The sequence below is a fragment of the Rhinolophus ferrumequinum genome, chromosome 3 (genome assembly GCF_004115265.2).
Source record: "Rhinolophus ferrumequinum isolate MPI-CBG mRhiFer1 chromosome 3, mRhiFer1_v1.p, whole genome shotgun sequence".
In the NCBI taxonomy this organism is placed as follows: domain Eukaryota; kingdom Metazoa; phylum Chordata; class Mammalia; order Chiroptera; family Rhinolophidae; genus Rhinolophus; species Rhinolophus ferrumequinum.
This window is the reverse complement of record NC_046286.1, coordinates 19,733,789-19,761,379: the sequence shown is the minus strand read 5'-3', so window position 1 is coordinate 19,761,379 and position 27,591 is coordinate 19,733,789. Positions and strand designations below refer to the sequence as shown.

The following is a 27,591-nucleotide window of genomic DNA, read 5'->3' as shown; positions in this document are numbered from 1 at the left end:
TTTGAATAGTACAGGCATTAGATCCTCTTTGAAGGTTTGGTAGAATTCACTAGTGAAGCCATCTGGTCCCAGACTTCTGCTTTTGGGAAGGTTTCGGATGACTGATTCGATTTCCTTACTGGTGATCGGTCTGTTTAGATTTTCCAATTCTTCATGATTCAGTCTAGGAAGGCTATGTTTCTAAGAACTTGTCTGTTTCTTCTAGGTTATTGAATTTGGTGGCATATAGTCCTTCATAATATTCTTGGATGATCCTTTGTATTTCTGTGGCATCCGTGATAATTTCCCTTCTTTCATTTCTGATTTTGTTTATTAGTGTCTTTTCTCTTTTTATCTTAGTGAGTCTAGCCAAGGGTTTGTCAATTTTATTAATCTTTTCAAAGAATCAGCTCTTTGTCGCATTAATTTTTTTCTATTGTCTTTTTGTTCTCTATTTCATTTAGTTCTGCTCTGATCTTTATTATTTCCTTTCTTCTGCTGACTTTGGGTTTCATTTGTTCTTCTTTTTCTCATTCTTTAAGGTGTCTTTCTTGAGATAGGCCTGTAATGATATAAATTTCCCACTTAAAACTGCTTTCGTTGCATCCCAAAAATTTTTGTAGGATGTATTTTCATTCTTATTTGTTTCTATGTATCTTTTGATCTCTTCTCTTATTTCTTCTCTGACCCGGTCATTCTTTAAATGTATGTTGTTTCATCTCCACATATTTGTGGTTTTTCCTACTTTCTTTTGCAGTTGATATCTAATTTCAGAGGCTTGTGATCAGAGAATATGCTTGGTACAATCTCAGTCTTCTTAAATTTGCTGAGGATAGTCTTATGTCCCAATATATGGTCTATCCTTGAGAATGTTCCATGTGCACTAGAAAAGAATCTATAGTCTGAAGGTCTAGGATGAAGTGCACTATAAATGTGAATTATGTCCATTTCATCTAACGTGTCATTTAGGGCTGCTATTTCATTATTTATTTTCTGTTTGGAGGATCTATCCATAGCTGTCAATGATGTATTTAGGTCCCCTACTATAATTGTGTTTTGGTCAATTTCTCCAATTAGTTCTGTTAGTAGTTGCTTAGTATATTTTGGTGCTCCCTGATTTTAATAGATTAGGGGCATAAATATTGATGACTGTTATGTCTTCTTGTTGTATAGTCCCCTTTATCATTATGAAATGTCCATCTTTGTCTCTTGTTACCTATTTTATCCTGAAGTCTGTTTCATCTAATATCAGTATGGCTACACCTGATTTTTTCTGAATACCTTTTGTGTAGAGTGTCAGTTTCTACCCTTTCACTTTCAGTCTATATTTGTCCTTGTAGCTGAGATGTGTCTCTTGGAGGCAGCATATGATTGGGTTTATTTTTTGATCAAATCTGCCACTCTGTGCCTTTTTATTGGTGAGTTCAGTCCATTTATATTTAGGGTGATTATTGATATGTGTTTCCTATCATTCTATCTTTGGGTTTCTGATAAGACCGTGTCTCTATTGTTTGTTTGCTTTTTTGTTGTCGTCTATTATTTCTGTGTAGTGGTATTCTATGAGTTTCCTCTCTGTTTCTTTTTTTTATGTTGTATATTTCAGTGCGGGTTTTTTGTTTTTGTTTTTTGTTTGTTTGTTTTTTTTTTTGAGTGGTTACCATTAAATTTGTGTAAAAGAAAGTTTCATATTTAGAGTATTCCATTTTCATTAGCATGCTTACTTTCTTCATTCCCATATTCCGGTTCAGGCCTTTCTCTCCCCTCTTTTATGTTTTGGTTGTCACAAATTATCCCTATTTATGCTGGTCAAATAGCCTCTTTCAGTATTTCTCGTAGTGCAGGCCGTGTGTTTGAAAATCCCCTCAGCTTCTGTGTGTCTGGAAAGGTCTTTACTACTCCTTCATATCTAAAGGATATTTTTTCTGGATATATTATTCTTGGCTCATAAGTTCTCTCATTCAATAGTTTGAATATTTGATTCCACTCCCTCCTGGCTTGTAGAGTTTCTGCTGAAAATTCTGATAATAATCTAATGGGCTTTCCTTTGTAATTTACCATCTTCTTTTCCCTGGTTGCCTTGAGGATTCTTTGTTGTTAATTTTTGACAGCTTTAATACAATGAGAAGGCCTGTTGAGGTTGAGATAATTAGGTGTTCTATTTGCTTCTTTCTTTGAGGATCCAGTTCTTTCCACAAGTTTGGGAAGTTCTTGTTGACTATTTGTCTGAATATACTCTCTGTTCCCTTTTCTCTTTCTTCTCCTTCTGGTATGTCCATTATTCTTATATTGCTCTTTGTGATGGAGTCAGAAAGTTCTTGTAGAGTTCTTTCATTTCTTTTAAGTCTCAAGTCTCTTTCTTCTTCCATCCATGTCATTTCCAGATTTTTATCTTCGATGTCACTGATTCTTTCCTCCATCTGGTCAACTCTACTACTTAAGCTGCCTATTAGTTCTTCATTTCTTTTATTGAGTTCTTAATCTCCAGAAATTCTATTTGGTTCTTTTGTAGAATTTCAATCTCTTTGGTAATATGTTTGTTTTGTTCTTTGATTGTGTTTCTGAGTTCATTAAACTACCTGTCTATGTTTTTTTTTTGCGTCTCGTTGAGTTTTTTAAGAACTGCAATCTTGAATTCTCTGTCATTTAAGTCACATATTTCCATGTCTTTACGTTCATTTTCTGGATACTTTTAATTTTCTTTCTGAGCTGTCTTGTTACCATGGTTATTCCTGGCGATTAATGATGTATTATTTCTCTACGTAGATATCTACAGGAGTGGGTTCTGCAACAGATTGATAGAAAGAGGTACTTCTTTTGTTTTCTAGTAAGTTTTGGTAGAATGTTTTGTTTTCTCTCTGACTGCAGCCTTTTATTCTCTGCCACACTATAATGTTATATTTTCTCTGCAGTATTCCAGCTCCTCACACAATGAGGGGATTTCATGGAAGGCAGACTTCCCCTCTGTGAACAGTGCACCTGGGTCATAGGGCACCGCCTCTCTGGGGGGGTGTGGAGATCTCCTGAAGTTCCAAAGCTCTTGCTGCACCAGATTCAGAGCCCGTGTGTTTCAGCAGCTCTGTTTACTCCTGCAGGGATCCGGCCAGATAGGTAGGGACAGGGGCGGGGTGGGTTGTGAGAGGTGTCCCAGAGCAATGGCGACGACCACCACTACAGCGAGTCCTGCTTCCACGGCTCCCTCTCCTTTGCCAAAACTAATTGTGCTGCAAGTCCATGTTTGAGGACCACAGTTTTCAGAACTGCAAATATTCTTTTCTTTTGATCTGACACTGCTACTGTTCCACTTCTAGCAGTGGGCAGGTGGTGGTGGGACAAGCTCTGGGAGCATAGGAAGGGGAGGCTAGGCTCAGTGCCTATGTCTTCCATTCTGTGCTGGACAGTGAGGGTTTAAACCACTGTTGTCAGCCTTCTTTGCTCTGAGGTCTCTGCCATGAGCCATGTTGGGTTCAGCCGTGTCATATGCTGTCCCCTCAGCCCTGTGAGCCATAAGCATAGCCGTAGCAGTCTAAGTTTTTCCTTCTCCCGCAGCTGCAGTAATTCTGGAATGCAGCGAACTCCGAGCACTGAGCTAGGTCTGTGTCCTGTGCTTGCACAGCCCCATCTCTGCATTTCTCCCTTCCCTCCTCCCCTGTTCACGCAGTTTGCCTTCCTTTGGATGATTTCAGTAGTGCACCTCGTAGTCTTGCCTGTCTGCTGTGCACGGAGTCCCCTGTGGGGTTATAGTTGTTCAATTTATTGTAAATTCCAAGGGAGATTTCAAGAAGCTCACCTCATGCCACCATTTTTATGACGTCCCTGCTTTTTATTTTTAATATAATTTTTAACTTTTTAATTACAGTTGACATACAATATTATATTACTTTGAGATATGCAACATAGCAATTAAACATTTGTATAGCGTATGCAGCAATCACCTTGATAAATCTAGTACCTATCTGACATCATACATAGTTATTGCATTATGACTGAATATTTTCCTTATGCTATACTTTACATCCCCATGACTATTTTGTAACTACCAATTTGTACTTCTCAATCCTTTCACGTTTTTTACCCATTCCTTCAATCCCCCTTCCATTCTGGCAACCATTAAAATGTTCTCTGTATCTATAAGTTTATTTCTGTTTCGTTGTTTTTATTCTTTAGAGTCCACCTATAAGTGAAGTCATATAGGTGGACTTATAAGTCATATAAGTGAAGGCATTTGTCTTTATCTGTCTGACTTACTTCACTCAGCACAATACCTTCTAGGTCCATCCATGTTGTTGCAGATGGCAAGATTTAATTCCTTTTCTTTGCTAAATAATACTCCATTGTATATACTCGTATGTACAACCTCTTCTTTATCCATTCACCCATTGATGGACACCCAGGTTACCTCCATATCTTGGCTATTATAAATAAAGCTGCAATGAACGTATGTATGTACATGTCCCTTTGTAGTAATGATTTTGGTTTCTTCGAATAAATGCCCAGAATTGGGAGTAATGGGTCCTTCTATGTCTATTGTTATAGCCTTTGTTTTAAAGTCTATTTTGTGTAGTATAAGTACTGCTACCCCAGTTATTTTTGGTTTCCATTTTTGTGAAATATCTTTTTCCATTCCTTTAATTTCATTCTGTGTGTATCTGTCTTTCAATCTGAAGCGAGTTTCTTGCAGGCAGCATATGTAGAGGTCTTGTTTTCTTATCTTTTGAGCCACTCTATGTCTTTTTATTGGAGCATTTAATCCATTTACTTTGAAAGTAATTGTCAATAGATTTGTAATTATTGTCATTTTATAATTCATATTTTTTAATATTTGTTTTTTCCTTTTTCTTCTTAAAGAAGTTCCTTTAACATTTCTTGCAATACTGGTTTGGTGGTGATGAACTCCTTTACCTTTCTCTTGTCTGGGAAGCTCTTTATCTGTCCTTTGATTCAAAATGATAGCTTTGCTGTGTAGCGTAATTTTGGTCGTAGGTCCTTGCTTTTCATCACTTTCAATATTTCCTGCCAATACCTTCTGACCTGCAAAGTTTCTGTTAGAAATCAGCTGACATTTTTATGGTAGCTCCCTTGTAGGTAACTAACTGCTTTTCTCTTGCTGCTTTTAGATTCGCTCTTTGTCTTTAATTTTGGCATTTTAGTTACAATGTGTCTTGGTGTGGGCCTCTTTGGGTTCATCTTGTTTGGGACTCTCTGTGCTTCCTGGGCTTGGATATCTATTTCCTTTGCCAAGTTTTCCATCATTATTTCTTCAAATAGGTTTTCAATACCTTGCTCTCTTTTTTCTACTTCTGGTACCCCTATGATGCAGATGTTGGTATCCTTAAACTATTCTTAAACTATCCTCATTTTCTTGGAATCTTTTTTTGTGTGTGTGCTGTTCTGCTTGGGTGTTTTCTGCTACCTTATCATCTAAATCACTGGTTTGGTTGTCTGTTTCATCTAATCTACGTTTGATCCCCTCCAATGTATTCTTTATTTCAATTATTGTATACTTGATACCATCTTTATGTTGTTACAGAATTATAGTAGAGGACACGGTGGACTGGCGACCCCATGACAAAATCGTCCTTAGCTCCTCTTCTTATGAGCCTCATGAAGCAGAGGTCCTCACTGTGAAAGAAGTCAAGGGTCGCTATGTTAGGATCCATGAACGGCTCAAACACCGGCATATCGGTAAGTCTTTGGTTTGTGGTTAAGGGAAGTGAATGAGTCAGGATGAATGAGTTCTGCCTGGAGTCTTGGATCCGATCACCATTGAGAGGAGATAAATAGTGCCTTACTGCTGTCCTAGACTCATCCTAGAAGGTTTTATCTCTATCCCTTCATTAATTTTATTGCCTGGTGAAAAAAATATTTTGATGTGAGGGAAGAATTTAACTTTTTATTTATAATGGCAAGTCTAGAAGCTAGTGGGAGAGTTATGACTCTTGTTCAAGGCCATTGGATATTTTCCTGGCTAGACCAGAATAAGCCTCATCGGAGCTGAGTTTCCTGTTCATTTCCTGGCACACTGAATCACACAATTACCTAGAATATGGTAGTTATTGTAAATGACTTTTTTCCTCATACTTAGGAATGTGTCCTTCCTGACATAAAATTCATTTTATATATTGAGCACTACTTTTTCTAAAAAAACCACAAAACAAAAACCTGAATATTTTTATACACTATACATAGTTAAAATATATTGCACAGAAATTATAAATAACCATAAGTTTCCTGGTTTAGTCTAATAAATACATTTAACACAGGAAATATAGCTAACAAGTAATAAAACATGAAAATAGAGGGGTTAGAGAATATCTTTTTTGTCTGATGTATTTTCAAACAGGACTATGTCTGAATCTCTCTTTTTAAATCATAGTTGCAAGGATTATTTCTCTTTTAGAAAAGTAATCAAAAAAAGAGAAATCTTTAGCATTCCTTGCCAGTGAGGTCCAAGGTGAAATGCAAATGGTGGCCCAGTGAAACAAATCAGCACTTGGCTCTTTAGCTCCTGCTGCTGAGGAGGCTCCTTCAAGCAGTGGTGAGCTTAAGACCTGTTATGGGGGACACTGCTACTGTTCTTTGTCCCTTTACTGTGATGCATTGCTGTCTTAGTTTTGTAACTGCCTCAGTTGTTCTGGGATTCCTCACTCTCATGAACAAAGTCTGTAGACAATGTACAACCAAACCCTACGTCTCACACCGATAAATTTAAGGAAGGTGTTTGGGGACCTCCACTAATTGGACAGGTCTTCCCTGATATCCCTGCACCAGTAACCTGTCCCAGTACCCACAATTATTGAGGAGAAATGAATTCTTGCTCAAGCACTCTCTCTCTGATCCCAAAGAGAGACAAGTAAATGGGCTTTTCATTTCTCAGCTGACATTTGTGAAGAATGCCCGAGGAAAAGCAGACTTTAATGTTGGTAGGACTTCCGAGGGGAAAGGAGTATTTTCATTTGGCAGGTTCACTTGGGTCCCCAGTTTGCGATTTCTGCAATAGGTTTTTAAAGTTTTGTCTTCCCCAACTCCTGTTGCCCCAGGAAGCGTCCATTTCATGGAGGATGGCCAATATATTCGTTTGGCTGCTGAGGTTGGACTTTTGACCAGAAATATACAAATCCAGGCTGATACATCATGTCGGGGGAGACTACTTGTGGGGTCCTTCAGGAAGTCCAGCAGAGAAGAATTTTCAGGTAAATGACATTTTCAGTTACTAGTAGCGTAACTAATTGAAATGTATTCATCTGGGACACACAGGAATTCCAACTGTGAGAATTTTCATTTATAAAACAAAATATTCAAATGAGATGGCTCTTTTGTGCACTGAGAAGCTATGAATTTTCAGTCCTAATCTGTGCTTAATTATCAGTGTGATGTTAAAATAATATACTAGTGATCAGCACATATGCACATTTTTACCTCAAAGAAAACATCTTTAGCAGATGTGAAATTTCCTCTGCTTTGAAATTATAGATGATTTAATGACCACTTGAATTTTATCTCTTTCCTGAATTTCTATTACTCCGTCCCAGTAGCATGCTATAGCTGGTGACAGACCTCAGCTCATGCTATAAATTAATAACGTAAATTTAAATAAAAATGATTTCCATATCCTAGACTGCTTTAAGGATCAGTTCAATCTCTCTTGTTTCTTTCAAGCTTTAGCTCTTGTAATGCTGCAAAATTATTTGATTAGCACCTTATTTTGTAAACTTGTATTCCTTAAATGTTATTCCAAAGTTGTTTCCTAGTCAAAAATTTTGGCAAAGGCTTTCTCTGTAGCTCCATCTTAGAATGTCACTGTGTACATGAATATAGTAAAGGCTCTGAGAAGGCTTGGAATAAAGGATTTAACCACTTCCCAAATACAGAGGGTGCCAAAAAATATATATACACATTTTAAGAAAGGAAAAAACTGTATTAAAATTGTAATACTCGATATATACCAATAGCAAATGATGAATACAAGTCATGTGTACACATTTTTTTGGCTCCCCTGGTATGTTGAGCATGGAACACTTTTTGTTGGCACATTTGTTTCACCATTATGATAAAGGGCAGTGTTTAGATCTTTAAGTTCTACATTAGAAGTTCTGGATTTCTGGTCCATAGAACAAGCTCTCTCTCTATAAGCTGTCACTTCATTAGTTCTCAACAGAAGTGATTTTGCTCCTCCCTCCAACCCCCAAAGGGCATTTGGCAATATCTGGAGTCATTTTGCTTGTCACAAGTTTGACGGATGGGGCTTCTGGAATCAAGTGGGTAAATGCTAACTATCCTACATTGTGCAGGTCAGTCTCCCACAAGAAAGGATTTTCTAGTCCAAAATGTCAATAGTGTTAAGATTGAGAAATCCTGCTTTAGAAGACTGAGACAAAGGCTGGATCCTGGTCTTGTAGAAATGAGACTATCCTGAAGTTGATGAAGATGGAGAATCAGGGACGGAGAGCAAGACAGGGCCTCTATTAATTGAAACTGTTGACCAAAGTGCCTACTTGTATAACTGCGCATGCTGTTTCAATTTCTTCTCAAAGTACCACCAGACTCTGGAGTATGTTATAGAAAAATACAAAGGTTCTTAATACAATGTGGGAACTTAGATGGATTCTGGGACAGAAAAGGGGCATTAATGAAAAAGCTGGTGGAATCTGAATAATATCTTGAGTTCAGTTAATAGTAATGCATCGATGTTAAATTTTTAGTTTTGGCAAATGTACCAGAGTTATGTCAGATACTAACAGTAGGAGAAACGGAGTGCAAAGTATACAGGAACTCTCCATGCTGTCTTTGCAACTTTTCAATAAATTTAAAATGTTTACAGAAATAAAAGTTTATTTAACAAGGGCTTCAGAATCAGACTTGAGTTTGAATGTTACTTCTGCCATTTTCTAGCTGAATGACTTTTCTTACTCTTCATTTATTTTATTCATTCACATTTATTGAGCACCTAATACACTGAAGTAACCATATTAGGAAAACAGGGATGAAAGACCCACGTTTACCCTTAAGGAATTCACAAACTCATGTCAGAGTTTTACAAAACTGCAGGGAAATTTTATTATGTTTCTTTGTCTATAAAAATGTCTCTCTCACAGGGATGTTAAAATGAACTGAGATAATAATATAGGCATAAAAATCAGCATCGCTCCTGGTCCATAAGAAGCATCCAGTACAGGTTCTCTTTCCTTTCCCCTGGGGATGATTTCAGAAACCCTGGATGAATCAGCAATGTCAGAGGTTCAGGACCAAGGCACTCTTGCTGCTGGGTCACTTCTGCTGGCATGGTGCTCAACTATACAAATTGGCCATCTGTCCTGTTCCTGTCACAATGCTCCAGCACGGCCTGCAGTTTCACTGGCATGAAATATATTTGTGCTGAGAATAAGCAATTATATTTTTAATAAAAATCTGCATAGTCTTGTACCCATAATTGGACCATCCTTCTGCCTTGTGTAGGGAAGAAGAAAGTACCTTATGATATGTGTTTTGTTTGCAGGTGTCCTTCAACTTTTAAATGTAGAAATTCAGAACTTTGGGTCACCATTGTTTTCATCCATTGAACTCACTAATGTGTCAGCAAGATCCTGGATAATATCTTCTACTCTGCACCAAAGTTGCGGTGGGGGCATTCATGCAATTGCCAGTCATGGGATCATTTTGAAAGACAATGTAGTGTTTAATACAGCTGGTCATGGCATTGCTTTGGAGGGTCAGGCCTATTCTCTCTATAATAACCTTGTGGTTCTGATGACACAGTCAGCCTGGTCCACAGTTTGGGTAGCAGGAATCAAAGTAAACCAGGCAAAGGACATCAATCTCTGTGGCAACGTTGTGGCAGGATCGGAGAGACTTGGCTTTCACATCCGAGGCCAGAGTTGTTGCTCTCCTGAAGCCCTTTGGGCTGACAATGTAGCCCACTCAAGTCTTCACGGCCTTCATCTTTATAAGGAAAGTGGACTTGACAACTGTACTAGTATCTCTGGCTTTTTGGCTTTCAAGAACTTTGACTATGGTGCCATGCTTCATGTGGAGAACAGTATGGAGATAGAGAATGTCACTCTGGTGGACAACACGATCGGTCTCTTGGCAACAGCATATGTGTCTTCAGTTCGACAGAGCTCTGTTGAAAATGTGCAGATCGTACTAAGGAATTCGGTCCTTGTGGCCACTAGCTCCTCTTTTGACTGCATTCAGGACAGGGTCAAGCCTTGCTCGGCCAACCTGACATTAACAGACCGAGCTCCTTCCAACCCAAGAGGAGGTCGAGTTGGTATTCTGTGGCCTGTATTCACCTCTGAACCAAATCGGTGGCCACAGGAACCATGGCACAAAGTGAGAAATGGCCATTCAATTTCAGGAATCATGAAACTTCAAGGTAGGATGTTTGGGCTTATCTAAACAACATAATTTCATAAATCAGTGCATAGAATTTTTAATATTCTGAAGTTAGATCAGCTAGAGGGTGCAGTATAATCCAATGCTTGGTGTCCCGCTGACCACCTGCTGTGTCCTGATTACCACAATGATGGTCTATAATGACAGTGAGTGATTCCTTTAAAAAATCACTGCTTTGTACATGTTGAAGAGTTTTCACAGCAGTAATTTAATTTGATTACATGACAATTCTCTTAGGGAGGTGTTATTTTTCTTACTATACAAAGGAGGAAACTTAGATGCAGCAATTGTGCCCCACTGAGGTTGTTTGGTAGTTAGTGGGGCAGCCAGAAATAAAATCAAAGTTGTACCACAACCTATACAGTAATTTTCTATCAGATCTCTTTTGTATTATCGTACTCCTCATTGGATTTTGATCAAAACTTTGATAAAAAGTATTGCTCTTAATACATGAGTGTGCTGGAATACTCTTCTGTTCTGCAAACAATGTCCATGTCATGCAGAATTACAGATATTTTAAGTCAAGATTTATGTATACTCCTGGAATTACCCTGGATAGCTTAAACTAACTCCTGGACACACATTACTATAAGAGTATTTAGTTGTGTAGTCTATATTTGTGTTTGGTAGTTTATATGATCGAATATTATGGTATCTTAAAAATTTTTCTTTCAGATGTCACCTTTTCTAGTTTTGTGAAGAGTTGCTATAGTGATGACCTAGATGTCTGCATCCTGCCCAATGCAGAGAATACTGGAATCACTCATCCCATAACAGCAGAGAGGACCAAGATGCTAAATATCAAAGATAAAAACAAGTTCTACTTTCCTCCTTTACAAAGCAGGTACCAGTTTTACTATTTATAATAAACCATATCTATGAAGTATTTTGCAATTATTCAAATCCTTACACTTTTTTTTTTTAATAAAATCATCAGTGGAAATAGAAATAAGTCCTTTTGGAAAGGTAAAGTAGGTTAATTGAACGACTTTAATTGTTTACCCCTCTTATGTTCATGTGCTTTAATACATGATTTTTGCAATCTCTTTTACTAAAGAGGCAGAGGCTATTCCTCTCTCTTGAATCTGGGCTCAGCCATGTGGATTTGTCTGGTTAAAGAAGGGGGCAGAAGTGATGGTGTCTAAGTTTCATTGGTATTGTTTCATTATTTTTGTCTTTATTAGAGATACTTCTTTGGGATGTTTTTCAGTCACCAGAAAAAAATTGACCCTAATTCTTGAATCTTCCATAGCGTATGATATCACTAGTCTTCAGAAGGAAGCTTGGGAGCCCTTGTGAAGGGACTAGTGGGAAGGAGGAGACCACGTCTACTGTCAGGAATCCCTGAACTGAGCCATGTGACTTAGACAGATGTTGGTGCTCAGACCAGGTGTAACGGAACATATGATCTGAGAATTTTATTCAAGAAACTGAAAACTAGCGAAAGCATTATTTTTCCCATAAAAGGGAGTAGAAAAGTCAGGAGCAGGGAGTATGGGCTACTTTGTCTTCCCCACAACTTTGGAGAAAACTTCTTTAGTTGGAAGAAAAGAGTCAAGAAAAATCACCCTAAATGGAAAGTAAATGTGTGTTGCCCAACACTGTTCTTTTTAAGATGCCCATCCCTGAGCCACTTTTGGTACCGAAACGTTATTAGGTATCATCATTATGCAACTTGGGTTATTCTATCATTTTTCTTCTACTGTCCGACTTTCCTTATGTTCATGTCTTACTTATGGGATGAAATAGTTACAAAGCTAAATGATATTAGCATCTGATTCTTTGTACTATTAATACTTAACACATGGTTGGCATGCAATAAATATTTAATATTATTACTAATGGTACCTAAAAGTACTAGACTAGGGGAAATCAAATAAATTCTCTATAACTCAATGTTATAATTGCCTATTATTTGTTTATATACCTTGCCTGACTCCAAATTCTGAAAGCATAGAAACCTTGTCTATATTTATCACCATTATATTCCTCAACCTGTAAGTAGTAGATTTCTAATAGACATTTGTTGAATCAGAATTTCTATTTTGATCTTGTCTGTATATAGCACAAATATAATTGATATTTATAATGGCAATCTTAAAATACTGCAAAGCTCCAAAGTTTCATACAGAAATGATTACATTATTTTCAATAGATATTATACCGTGTTTCCCTGAAAATAAGACCTAGCCGGACAATCAGTTCTAATGCATCTTTTGGAGCAAAAATTAATGTATTTGACTATAATATAAGAGCAGGTTTCATATTAATTTTTAGATCTGATTGTCCGGCTAGGTCTTATTTTCAGGGAAACAGGGCAGTTAGAAGCATTTTGTTGTATCTTGCTTCTTAGAAAATTAGCAATCTCTGTAAAGATTATATATACAGAATATTTGGTTAATAATACTGTCTTCTTGACCATATAACTGGGAAATAACATTTTCTCTAGAGTTTTATTTCATGTCTATGTAATACATTTTAATAGTAAAATTGTGTTGAATTTACTTTTCATCAGATTAGTAACACCAATATATTTTCTTTTTGCTGCTTATCATGAAATGAGAGCTGCTTTCTGTCTGTCTTCACAGGAAAGATTTAGGAATACTGGTCTGCCCTGAATCGGATTGTGAAAGTCCAAGAAAATATCTCTTTAAGGATCTGGATGGGAGAGCCCTGGGTCTACCTCCACCAGTTTCTGTATTTCCTAAAACCGAGGCAGAATGGACTGGATCCTTCTTCAACACAGGTTGGTTATATCAGAACTCGATGCCTCCATTAGAGGGAGTGTGCCTGTGAAGGGGTTGTATTGGCCGTGTTGTCTAAACATCCTGGAGAGGAACTGAGCTCTAGAGTTGAAGTCTGTGCTAATCACCTGTATCATGGAATGTTGAGTGATTAAGAGATGTCATGATTATTGTTGTGGCCTCCATGAGATTGCCTGTGTCTATGTCAAAGGGACCGATTCCTGACACCCAGGTCTGTGCACAGGTGAAGAGAACAATGCTCTCACTGACTTGGTCACCTGAGCCTGAAGCAGCACTCTAGTGTTCACCGTTTCACAGTGTCAGCCATGGAACAAGCTCCTCTGGTTTCTGATTCTATCTTTCTCTTCCATCAGGACTTAAGGGCTCTCAGTCTGGAAAGGGTGGTATAGTAGATGGTATGCAGTTTTGCCTTCCTTTTCTCCATCTTCTAATTGTCCTTGGGGCGGGAGGGAAATGCTGTGATCAAAATTCCTTCTTCTTCTTTCTTATACAGCCAAAGCCCACTTAGCTATCAATTTTTATAATGGGACCCCTGGAGAAATCATTGTCCTTCTACTACCACAAATAATGAAACTCAGAGTTTTATTTGTGGTCAGGTAGAACCTGCTCTCAGTAAATCTAAAGAATTTTCCCAGCTTTCTTCCTACTTCTGTGATTGATTCTTCAGACTTCTCTTTTAGTCTTTCTTTCCCTTTTTAAGTTCTGAATGTGTGAATGTCCCAGAAGTATGTCTTCAGATCTGTTTTCTTCTCTCCCTAATCTTCCTCCCAAGTCCAAACTTGAAATACCATTTGATGCTGATGACTTCCTATTTATATCTTCAGCCCAGACCTGACCCTGAACTTTGATCTGGTATATCCAGCTGACTCCCTTGGGAAGTATAATTGGCATCTCAGACTCAACATGTTCTAAATGGAAAGCTTGATCTCTGTCCCAATCCACTACCTGCTTCTTGCCTAGTAGCTGTGTCCACCTCTGTAATTGATACCATCATTCATGAGGTTATTTCGGTAAAAAATAATAATTTATTCTTTTTTCTAGCCCAAATTCTCCCACTTCTAACCATCATCATCTCCCACCTGACAAGGGAGTATCCTTCTCACTGGTCTTCTTTCTTCCACTCCTGTGTCCCAGAGTTCATTTTTCAGATTGCCATAATAATCTTTTCAACTTTCCAATGACTTTCTATCCCCCTCAGAATGAAATCCAAACTGTAAGCCTACAAAGTCTTGTGGTATGGTTCCTACCTACCTCTCTCATTTTATCTTCTGTGACACCCTTTTAACTTACTCATCATTGGCTTATTTTTTCCTTTAATATGATAAGCTAATCCCTACTTCAGAGCCTTTGCATTAGCTATTTCTTCTGCCAGAAAAATCCTGTTCTCATTTCTTTGCAGAGCTAGCTTTTCCTGTTTAAATGATAACTCTTTAGAGAAGCCATCCCCGATCATCCTATCGAAAATAAATATTCCTCCATTATTCTCTAGCCCTACTGTGCCTGATTATTTTTTGTCAGGGTTCCATTACTTGAAATTATATTATAAATGTACTTGTTTACTTGTTGATTTACTCTTTTTGCCATTTTAGAGTGCAAATTTGATGAAGGCAAGAATTTTGTTCTGTTTACTCTTATGTATTTGGGGGATGCTCAACAAATATTAGTTGATGAACTGATCAAATGAATGAATTATTGGTAACTGAGGAGATTATTAATGCCATTTGCTCCAAACCATTCAAGAATATTCAGAAGAAATTGAGGCCTTCAGGTCATTGGTTTGAGGATATATTTGTAATAAGGAATCCTGGAACCAAGAAGTCTCCAAGTATCTTTTTACTTGTGTCCACCTTCTTCCATGTAAACTACTACTGCTTTATAGCGTTTGTCATTTAGAGATGTTTCACACAAGTCTTTTAATTACCATACAATTTCATGCTTCTATACTTTTTTCTATACTTTTTCATATATTTCTCAATTTTTTTTACAGATTGAAGGCTTATCTTTGCAATAGAGTGACAAACTATGGGAATTACAATATAGGTTTCAAAAAGTCAGTACTGAGTGCATGGAACATGCTAAGTAAATATTCATTTTGATATGTTGGTTATATCTGTTGAATATAACCACTAAATACATTTTTGCACAAAATAATTAAATTCAGGGAAAAGTATATATTGAGAAAATATGTGCGGAGTAGTAAAAGAGAACAAAAAGACAGTTAACTAGTCTCCCATTTACTAGTACGTCTACTCAAATAGCTTTCTGTAGTAAGTTATTCTATTGGTTTTAAGAACCATCCCACTTTTATAGGTGTGTATGCTATCGAGAAAACATCTTTATATTTTAAAATAAGTACATGAATAATTGTGAGGTTTTTCTCAACTTGTGGCTTTTGGTGAGGATCACATTTCTATGGAATTAGTGACAGGGGATACATGTCCCAGGGTATTTAATAAAAAATTACATTTCACAAAAGAATAAGAGCTGAAGATAGTATCTTAATTTGGGTTCCCCTTGATATAGGCTTAGAATCCAAATAGTTTATGTAGGGGAGGTAGGAGGTGAAATGAGGAACGTAGAGAAGTGGGGAAGTGAGATGGAAAAAGGACTGAAATCAGTAATGGTTGTGTTATCAAACTGGTGGATAGCTGGAGCTCAGGTCTGGTGGGGAACCCCAGGAGACCATGGGAACATGACCCAAAATTGTCCCAGCTAAGCTGGGAGGAAGCTAAGGTATTTGTACTTCAAATCCCTATCTATCTCTGGCTGAGGGATGCTACTGGAGACATTAACTCTTCAGCCCTTTGGCTTTCCCAGAACAAAGGCCAATTATTCTCTTTCTTATGACCAGGAAAAACCTTTTTCAGAAGGGAGCTGTGAGTTTTTGTAGTAGCAGTCTTTGGTTTGTCAAGGTGAGTACCAAATACCATGAGTGTGGTACTGAAAATGTCTGTTACAAATAGCTCTAAAATACCTCTCAAATTCTCCACATGTGAATAATAATGTTCTTTTGATGAACTCTTAGGTGGTTGCTTACCATGCGATGTGTGGTGCTCTTGTGGTGCTGTGTATTTTATTTTCATCACTCTCTGTCTTAGTTGTGAAACGTGACTCCACGGTAAAACCACGTGTAATCATGTATTATACTATTATATACCATTTACTATCAGTGTGCCAACAATAATGAGAATGTGTATGAGTGGCCGAATGTATACAAGGAGGTATATATGACCGACTGTCTTAAATTCCTGATGTTTTAAAGCTTTATAACATTTTAAATGAGGTTTTGCTAGAGGTACCAACTACAAGGATTCCCACAGTGGGATCTTCTGTTTACTGCACTAAAAATACAGTCTGTGTCCTCTTGCAATGAAGGAGACAGCACATAGTAAATGGTGCCTTCCGGGTGCTAACAGAATTGTTGTGTTTTCCTGTGACTTCCAAAATATGAATAGATCCCTCCTTGCCTAATTCAAGTCTCTTTATTTTTTAAACCATTCTCTTCTGTGCTAGTATCCAATTCCTGTTCACATCTGGTGGATGAGAAAAGGACAAATTTAATCTGGAGAGAATGAACGTCTATTTTGTATTTTTCCTTTGCAAGGCAAGAATCCATGGTCTTCTGTAAAACAGTGAGAGCAATACAGCAAAAATGAAAATGGAGACCACTGGAACCAACTCTCACATTTATTCCAAATGACACTGAGTTTAACATACCCTTATACCCTTTTTGGATTTCATTAACAAAAAGTTTGGAGTCCATTGCCTTTGAGGTTTATTTTTAATTTGAAAGAAAAAAAAACAGATTTTATTTGCACATTTAAGTTCATGTGAAAAACTATCCACTCACACAGACAGATATCCACAGGTCTCGGCATATTGTCATATACTCCAGCATTAGGAGCAAAAATTATCCATGTGGATCAGCTGTGGGGAATGCTGTGCCAGTGGGTTTTTTATCTGTGTAACGCAGGGTGTGTAGCCAGGGGAAAAGTAAGCTGTTAATTTTGTTTTGTACTTATCTGTAAGTTTGCATTGCAGCCAACTTTGAAATATGCATGGCTAATCCCAAGCAGGAGATCTTCTAAGAACCATTTGCATTTTATTCCAGAAAGGATTTACTTTGATTTTGGAGGCATCTGATCATCTGAAAATTCAAATCATTGAGAAAAACAAAGTCTTGAAATTAATATCCCATTTAGGTAGCACTAGATAGACATCAGAGCTTTGTACTTTCTTCTTACTCATTTCTTGTGTCTCAGACTACAAATGGGTGGCATCACTGCTCAGACCAGTTCATATATTTGGAACACTGGTGTTGGTGGGAGAGAACTGAAAACAATCAGAGCTGTAGTTTCAATGACATTTTACAATTTCTCAGACATGATGAAGACAACAGAAGGGAGATAAAAAAGAAGCTAGCATTTCAGAGCACCTTTAGCCTGCTATGCACTGAAGTTGGCCTGTTCATTCATTCAGTGAATTCATTTTGACTACTTATCATCTACCAGTGCCTTTCTAAGGATAGGAACTATAGTTGTGAACACGATAATGTCCCTGCTTTCATCAAACTTCTGTTCCAGTGGAAATATATATGTCATATATGTATATATATATATATATATATATGAACAAATAAATAAAAATATTCCATTAGTGATGAGAGTTATAAAGAAAATAAAATAGGGTTTTGGGCTAGAGAGGTAGTTTGGGTGTGTGTGTGTGTGTGTGTGTGTGTGTGTAAGGGAGTGGCTATTCAAAATAGACTTACGTTTCCAGTGAAACCTGAATTAGGAGACCTTCTCCAGGGAGAAGGACCAGCCAGAGCAGGGGCTCTGAGACAAGAATAGCCTCAAAGTGTCTGAGGAGTGCAGTATGTAGTGAATGAGAAGGGGAATAGTTGGAGCTGGTCAGGAGCCACCTCCTATTATAGGCCAGTGTAATTTAATAAGATGGTGTTGGAGGGTTTTAAGAAAGGAGGTGACAGGATTTTACTCAGTCTCTGAAAAGATCATACAAGCTGCTGTGGAGTGAATGGATAATAAGTGGGCGAGAGACTGGGGGCAGGCAGTGCAATTAGGAAGTGGACAATAATGGCGGCCTAATATGAGCTCCACCAGGAGTGGTCCACTGACCTGTGCTACCCCACAAACTATTGCATCAGTCCACAATTAGATAATTGTAGGGATTTATCATTTAGGAACATAGCAATCTGATAGGATAATGTTATGTCTGTTGAGTCTAACAAACAAAACTTGGACTTTTGTATGTCTAATTTGTCTGATAAATTATACTGCATTTCTAAAAGTATTGGTCCTCAAAAGACTGGAAATTTTAAAACAAACAAAACAAAACAAAAAACGCTTGTTCTCCTGCCAAAATTTCTTCTTTTTAGGGGATACATTTAATGTGCTTAGGATGGTGGCTCCAAAGCTGGCTTATCATCTGAATCACCTGGGGCATTAAATATTCATTTGTATGTTAAGGGTATTTTGGGTCAACAGGTTTGTGTGAGGTGAAGGCCTTTGTCCATTGTGTTTAAGCATACACACAGAAAAAAAATAAAAAATAAAAAAATAAAAACCACCACTAACAACAAAAACTTCCCCAAGTGATTCTGCAGTACTAAGGTTTGAGAATCACTGCTATAGAGTTATATGTTCCCTTTAAAATAAACAGGATGTTAAGAAGACAGTTCATATTTTTAATTTAAAAAGTGGGCAGTTTCAATTTCTCATGAATAATTAAGAATACCAACAGACATAAACATACTTGCTTATATACACACTGGATATATTTCCAAAAGGAAAAGGAACAATAAAATGATACAGGAGTATTTGCATTCTAAATAACGTCTTTGAAGCATAATATATCAAACCATTTTTTAAAAATATGGATTATTTTTCCTAGTATTGAAGTGAGCTGAGTAACCTCAAAACGTCACTTTCATAATATATCATTGGATAAAAATGGGCACAATGCTAAGTTTATTTTTCAAATTCTACATTGAATCATTATACTAAAAGCCCAAACTCATGATAAGCTTTTCCCACACTCTCCTTGACATTATTCCCAGCAAAGTGCTGTGGTCTGACCAGGATTTCTGACCCAATCCACCTTCAGGGCAGGTGAGAGTTTCTCATTCTTAACCATGAGAGGGTAAGAAACATTTTTCAAATTGTGTTACTTCTTGGATGCCTCTTCAGAAAGAAAGTTATAAACCATTGCGGAGACCTTAAAAGTGACTCGCCTCAAATCAAAACTAAAAGATTAGGTGGATAAAAAAGAAAATAAAGCTGGCATCTGACTGTCAGCGCATAGAGTGATGAAGTGGTTTCTAACTGAATACTGGGAAAGCTCAAGTAGAGGGAGAGGTGGGCTCAGCTGCTTAACAGACAGTGGCTCGTGTTTTCTCAACTCTTTGTTGCTAGGTCTTGAAATGTGTCTTTTCTTTAAGCTTTCTAGGCTCTCTCTCTTTCTTCCCATTTGTCCTGGGAATGACAGCAAGATGGTATTATAAAATGAGAGAAAGGAGAGGGAGGGAGAAAATGAGGGGACAGAATGGAGAGAGGAAACGGTTCTTAGAAAATTTGTCTGCCAATATCTGTGCTTGCAGAGGTCTTTTTCTTCTAGCTAGAGGGGGAAATACCATTCTCTTTTCCCAAGCAATTATAGGCCCCAAAGATTGAAACTTGGTATATAGCTCTTTAATCTCAGCAGATATTTATGGTTAAACATTAGAGTTTTAGGATTCCAGATGTCAGGGTATTAAAATATAAAGGCACAGTGGAGTCTCAGAAAATATTAGAATCTTTGGGATATGTGGCTGCAGGGATTTTTATCCCAAGCAAAGGAAGATAAAGCTTCCGATGATACTTTGTAAGACTCAAAGAGCACCTTTCCTTCACCTTATTCTCTCACTCCCCCATGACTTGCCTAGTCTCCAGGCAGTGAGTGGCAGAACAATATTTAACTGCATTTTGAAATAGTTCCTACTGTGAATTGGAATGATTTTTCACGTGTGAATTTTAAAGGATGATGTGAAAAGGCATATGAGCCATGGGAATAATTGCCTTTTCCTTTCTTCAGTGTAGGCATTTTATCCTTGCGATTGTCTTGCTCCTCAAATCTTCCATTAACAACTAATGCTTGTGGAGTATCTGCCATGTTTCTGACTCTGTGCCGAGGCCTTCAGATGAATTATCTCATTTAATTTAGTGCCGTCAAGAGGATCTCTTTTATGAAATAGATAATTCCTTCCATTTGTAGATGTGGAAACTGATGTAGAGACATTAGGTAACTTGTTTAAGTCATACAACTAATTAATAGAAGATTCAGGACTGAACCCATGTTTTTCACACTAGGCTATAATGTATGCGATATTCTCCTTCTAGGTTTTCTTCCTTCTTTCTATACATTCTCCAGTGTTAGCTCTCTTAGATCTATCAGCTTTTCGCACACATAGATAGCTCTGTCTACACAGAACAAAGCAAACCAAGACTGTGCAATTATTCCAGCAATTATCCCTCCCCACTAGCAATAATAACAGTTACGGTTTATCTAGCATATTCCATGTGCCAGCCATTGTGGTAAGTGGTTTATGGACATTCCTATGTATCTTTTCAACAACCTTAACATGACATGTAGGGATTGTTATCTCCTTTCAGCATTTAAAGAAATAGAGATTTAGAAAAGTTAACTAATTTTTCATGGCCCCAGAGCTAGAATGTGCAGAACAAAGGTTTAAATCTATATTTGTCTGACTTCAAAATCTGGGCTCATAACCACTTCTAGATAATTATCCTGTGGCCTGAATCATCTGTTGAGGTGCTATACAGAGATATATTTAACTGGATAATTCACATATTTCCATTTTACATGGTAGCAAATAGATTTTTTAGTTAAAAAAAATAGCTGTCAATTATTGTAACATTTTTGGAAGACAATGTAATAACCACAAAAAGTCATATATATGTGTGTGTGTATATATGTGTGTGTGTGTGTGTGTGTGTGTGTGTATATATATATATAAAACCATTCTTCATGTACAAAGTAATCTTTGTCACATCAGGGAAAAGTGTTTTGGGCCGGTCCGGTGGCTCAGGTGGTTGGAGCACCCTGTTCCTAACACCAAGGTCGCTGGTTCAATTCCCACATGGGCCAGTGAGCTGCGCCCTCTACAGCTAAGATTGTGAACAACAGTTCTCCCTGGAGCTGGGCTGCCAAGAGCGGCTGGAGGTTGGCGTGAGCTGCTGTGGGCTGCTGTGGGCTGGGATGATCGACTGCCTCAGCTGGGAGCAGCGCAAGGCTCATAATACCAGCATGGGCCAGGGAGCTGTGGCGTGCACAACTAGACTGAGAAACAACAGCTTGAACTGGAGTGGGAGAGGAGGTGGAAAAAGGGGGGAAAAAGAAAAAAAAAATGAAGTGTTTTGCCAGTGTTAACTACTAGAGGTTGTATGATGACAATAGAGTAGCATGAGTTTTGGTCATGAGACCAAAAACTTATTATGGTAATTTTTCTGTAGCTTCCCTTTTCCCTCAGTGAGTTTATGCGGGGTTTTTGTTTGTTTGTTTTTGTTTTTGTTTTCCATCTTAGAGAAATGTTTATCAAGTGCCCAGAGAGAGAGAAGCACTATGTCCTATTGGGGTATCTTAGAAGTGACCTCAAGGGAGATAAGAAACCATTCCTGCCCTCATTCATGGGGGCAGGAGATCCAGGCTACACAATGGAGAAAAGCAGTTGGTATAAAACTGGCACAAAGTATATTGGAGAGATCATGTATAGTTGGGGATATGGACAAAGGCTCTATAAAGGAAACGGAATTTGCCATGAGCCTAGACCATTGGATAAAGTTTGAAAAGGCATAGATGAAAGAGGAAAGTAAAAGAGTTGTGGTTAGAGCATCAGACACAGGGCTGTCCTTTGTGCTGTAGTGCAGCAACTCCCCTGTGAAGTGCTGCATTTCTTCCACATGTAGTTGGGTCTCTGCCTATTTATGCCCTTCCTTTACCTGTCATTCATTTCCATTATAGCATGTCTCAAGCTCTGCTGTCATCACTTTACAAGCCTGCCTTCTCATCAGACTGTGAGTACCTTGAAGGCAAGCTCTTTGAATTTTAATACAATCCCTGGAACATAATAGATGCTTAGTAAATGTTTGCTGAATGAGGGAATAAATGGCTGAATGAATGAATGAAAAAGTCAAGAACTCAGATTTTGTTTGCCAGTCAACAGTTTCACAGAGTAAATTTTATAATTTTACTTATGTATAATAGCCTTTTTAGAGAATGTTCCCCATTCAATATTCTCAGGAAATTCTGAAAAATGTGATCCGTGGCCAAATAAATTTTGAAAACTCTTGACTGTTGCCACTTTAGAGTTTCAACGTGTGCATTAAAATAGTAAAGGTTCTGATAAGTCCTGTAATTAAATTTAAAAATACTGTTTAAATTTATGTTATACAATATTTCTCAAACATTTTAACTAGAGAATAATTGTTTATATTACACACTAGTGTGCTTGGAATTAGTGTATTTCAGAATGCATCTTGAGAAATATTGCCTCATATTAATGCCTTAGTTTGCAGGAATATAGGCCAGTTGGAAAGAATAAGATTATGACATCTTTATTTTGATGTTTCCTTGAAGGTCAACCTTTTCCACTTCCCATTCAATGCACAGATGACCTCTACCTTTACTTTTCCCAGGAAGTGGGCATTCACTCTCTTACAAGACTGCCTAATATATTTTCAATAATTTTACTTGTTAGGATCTTCTTTCTATGATGTCTGCCTAGTGACTTAGTTTTCCTTCTGATGTGACAGATTATAAGTCTAATTGTTTCCATATCACAGCCTTTTACATATTCAAAGATAGTAAAACAGTGATCTTATAATAACCCAATATGCCTCTTTCAAGCATGGAAATCCTAAATTCCTTCTGTTATTCAACATATGACAGATTGTTTTTTAAGTCTTCACTTTCTAGACTGACTTCTTTTGATGTTCTTCAATTTATCAAGGACTTTTCCAAAATGTAGAAACCAGAATATTACCTATCCAGAATAGCATTGTTCAGTAGAAAAAATAATGAAAGATGCAAGTATAATTTAAATTTTCTAGTGGACAGATTTAAAAACATAAAAAGATTAAATTAATAATATACTATTTTAATTCAATATATTAAAAATACCATTTTAAGATTAATTAGTATAAAATTATTGAGATATTTTACATTTCTTTTTTCATGCTATGTCTTTGAAATTTTGTTTTCATTTTATAGCATATCTCAATTCAGACACTACATTTCATCAGAAATATTTGATCTAGATTTCAAACATTTATCTAGATTTCATAAACTTTACAATTGAAAACGTAGATATTCACATACGCAAGTGTTCCATGTATACCTAAACATTTCCAATAACTAATCAGTTTTGTACTTTATAATTAATTAAAATGATATACAATTTATAATTTAGTTCCTAGTTGCACTAGTCATATTTCAAGAGCTAGTTAGCTATGTGTAGCTATAATTACCATATTGGTATCTTTCTCCCTTGTTCTGAGTGAGAAATAATAAAGAGAATTCACTTTTTAACCTATGTTGTAGACTCTATTCATCCCTATTAAATTCCATTTGTATAAGTCATTTTATAGGTCATCAGATGCATTTTGGGTTTTTTAGGATTAGAAAGTAACCCCAGAATTAGAAACCATTCTAGATACCACCTAATTGGTTCTGGGCATGTGACTCAGTACAAGAAAGAAGCTTGGCTAGCCCTGGATTATCTACCACTAGCTGGAGCTGCTGTGGGAATACCCAGTCCTCCAATCAAAGCATCAAGATTTTCTGAGACTGGGAATACACTACTCAAGTTAATGACCCTTTACGGAGAAGTCTACTCATATTGCTATGCTTTGTTGTACGAGAAGCAGTCATATCACTACTCTACAAGAGGGTCTATTTTGAACACCTGTAACTAAATGAAATTACTTTACTTTTTGCCATGATAGTATATTGTCTCTCTCCTTTCTCTTTTTCATGTTTTTTTCTTTTTCCTATTTTCCCCCTGTATTATCTCTAGGACTTCACTGAATAATAAGCTATGTTTCTATTCTTCAAATTTATTTTATTTTATTGGGGAATATTGGGGAACACTGTGTTTCTCCAGGGCCCATCAGCTCCAAGTCGTTGTCCTTCAATCTAGGTGTGGAGGACGCAGCTCAGCTCAAAGTCCAGTCGCCATTTTCAATCTTTAGTTGCAGGGGGCGCAGCCCACCATCCCATGCAGGAATTGAATCCACGACCTTGTTGTTGAGAGCTCGTGCTCTAACCCACTGAGCCGTCCGGCCACCTCTCCGGAAGCTCAGAGACAGCTCCTTGCCTTCAATCTAGTTGTGGAGGGCGCAGCTCACTGGCCCATGTAGTAATCAAAGCGGCAACCCTGTTGTTCAGAACTAGTGCTCTAACCAACTGAGCCATCCAGTTGTACCTCTATTCTTCAAATTTTAATAATGGTGGAATCCTGCATTGCTGCTTTCCATTCTTTTGGTGCAATAGTATTGAAAAATTTAGCAGGCAGAAGCTCAAACTTCAGCTTATTTCATACCTAAGACAGATGGATGTTGTCTGTCTGATTATTATATATTTGTGTGTGTGTGTGTGTGTGCATTTTAATGGAAGGGACTACTTGAGCAGCGTCACCAATAAATAAAACGCTTGTGCCTTACCAATAGGTGCTAAACAAATTAATGATTGAGACCTTCTCTTTTCAATTTTGTGGATCTGATAGATTTTTAAATCTAGTCTTCAGTTTTTTCTCTAATATTTGCATGCTCATTAGATGTAAAAACTAATGCTATTTTTTTCCCAGTTTGAATGTCATCATTAAAAATATCCTAGAAATAGATACATGGATGGAACAAAAGGTCAGAAATAGATCCAAATGTATTTGAGAACTTAGTTTATAATAAAAATGACATTTTTTAATCATTAGAAATTAGAAATTATTCAATTAATGATGTTCAAGAATTTGACTAATCACTTAGGGAAAAATTTAGGAATTCATTCGTATCTTTCTCTTTTCAAAAGTAAATTCCATATACATTAAAGATGAAAAAAAATTCCTTAGAATTACCAGAAAATATTGATGAGGTCATATGCTCTTAGAGTTTTGGAGATCTTACTTAGCATGAATCAAAATCTAGGAATCATATGTAAAGATTTGAAAAATTAGACTATATAAGAATTAAAAATGTCATTAAAGAATATTAAAAAGAAACTAAAAAAACTAGGAAAACTCTTGCAACTCCTATCTAAAAGCTCTAATTTTCTTAATACACAAACAGTTCATACTAATATGTAAGAATAAAAAGCAGCAAACCAATTGAAAAAGTATTCAAAGGATTCTGAAATGCATTTCGTACAAAATAAATATAAATGCCAATAAATAAACATAAATCCCAGTTTCTCTCATAATCAAAGCACAGATTAGATCTCTTAACACTGAATCAAACTGCCTAGATTGTGTTCTCTTACTAGATGTGCAACTCTAAGCAAGTTTATTACCCTCTCTGAGGCTCGGTTTCCTCATTTAGGAAGTGAAATTATTAATATTATATACTCATATGATTATTTTAAAGGAGATAAGCTCAAGAAAAGTGTCCATCGCTACTATTAATACAGTAATGACCACTGCTACCATGTTTTCCTGAAAATAAGACCTAGCTGGACCATCAGCTCTAATGCGTCTTTTTGAGTAAAAATTAATATGAGACCTGGTCTTATTTTAATATAAGACCTGGTATAATATAATATAATATAATACATAATACCGGGTATAATATAATATAAGACCGGGTCTTATATTACTTTTTGCTCCAAAAGACGCATTAGAGCTGATGGTCCAGATAGGTCTTATTTTCGGGGAAACATGATATAATTATTAATAGTATTAATAATTAATAGTATCGTTAATTATTATTGTATAATTAATACTATTATTAATAGTATTGTTTTACCAATTATATTGGCAGTGATTAAAAAGTATTATAATCTCAGTGTAGCGGGACAGTATGGGGAAACAGTTCTCAAACCCGTTCTCAGATATCACTTGATGTAGCTTCTTGGCATCTGGCAACCATCAAAAGGCCTGTATCTCTGACTCAGCAACTGCACTTTTAAGAAATTGTCCTGAAGACTTTTGTTGAAAGAATAAATGAAACAATAAAGCATACACAATGAAAAATAAAAGACTCTTGGCCTCTTACCCCTCTACCTCGATCTTCGGTACCATTGCTCAGAGGGAACAACTGGGGAGTTACCATTTTTTAAAATCATGTATATGTATTACTTACTATTTTAGTAAGAGTAATGATAGTAAAACTCATTTATATAACAAATGGGAATCCTGAAAATCCAGTTGATTATTATGTAAAGCATGTCAAGAAAAGGGAGACGGAAGAAAAGAAATTCCCCTAGACCTAGAGGCCAATCTTTCTACTACAGAATAAGGGAATCCCTGTAGGACCCAATTCCAATTTGCTTAGCTCCCTCACAGGAGAAATATTTTTAAAAATTGAAGATAAGTTCCTGAAAGTAATTACCATGGAGAAAGGGAGTCAAAACTGATTTTTTATGTGGCTGTGAGTAATAACCTCTTCCCTTTTGCGTGATGTTGGTAAGATGCAACTTTCCTTGAGCATTGCTCCTGTGGAAACCAGCCTTTCTCCACATCTAGGCCATATTCTCTCTTTCTCCTAAAACAGTTTGAGGCAACGGAACAGATCCTAGAGCTATAAAAGACACAAAGCATATAAATACTTAGACCCATGCTTGGCTCAGGATAAGCATTTAGTACATACTAGTAACTGCTATGCTATGGCTACCACTGCCACCATTTATTCAGGCTCTGGCTGTGGTGATGAATTGAGCATTTGAGCATCGTATATTAGCTGTTTCTTGCACTAGGTTTCTGTTGCTGCCATAATAAATTATTACAAATTCCGTAGCTTAAAACAACATCCATGTATTATCTCACAGTTCTGCAGGTCAGGAACCTGGTACACTTGACTGATTTCTCTGCTTTGATTCTCTCAAAGCTGAAATTGAGGTGTAGGCAGGACTGTGTTCCTTTCTGGAGTCTCCAGGGATGCATCCGTTCCCTACCTCACTCAGGTTTTCGCTCAGATTCAGTTCCAGGTGGTTGTAGGACTTGGTCCCCATTTCCTTGCTTGTAGGCTGAAAGTCATCCCAGCTCCTAGGGCTGCCCACATGCCATCCCTGATGGCCTCCTTTATCTTCAAAGCAAGCAATGGTTTGAAAAGATCGCAACCCTTTCATGCTTTGAACCTCTCCTGACTTCTTCTGCATCTGTCTAATTCCAGCCAGAGAAGTTCTTCACTTTGAAGGATTTATGGTATTAGATTGGGCCTACCCAGATAATCTCCTC

The 27,591-nt window shown here is 37.1% G+C and overlaps 1 protein-coding gene across 1 annotated transcript in view; it reads left to right on the top strand.

The window, feature by feature from the left end:
• PKHD1 (PKHD1 ciliary IPT domain containing fibrocystin/polyductin) overlaps nt 1-27,591 on the top strand; it is a 429,832-nt gene that overhangs the window by 300,811 nt on the left and 101,430 nt on the right. Inside the window, exons 55-59 of the mRNA XM_033102675.1 lie at nt 5,507-5,661; nt 7,017-7,169; nt 9,473-10,351; nt 11,047-11,215; nt 12,960-13,117. Of these exons, the coding sequence (XP_032958566.1) occupies nt 5,507-5,661; nt 7,017-7,169; nt 9,473-10,351; nt 11,047-11,215; nt 12,960-13,117 (1,514 nt within the window). The remainder of the gene's footprint in view (nt 1-5,506; nt 5,662-7,016; nt 7,170-9,472; nt 10,352-11,046; nt 11,216-12,959; nt 13,118-27,591) is intronic.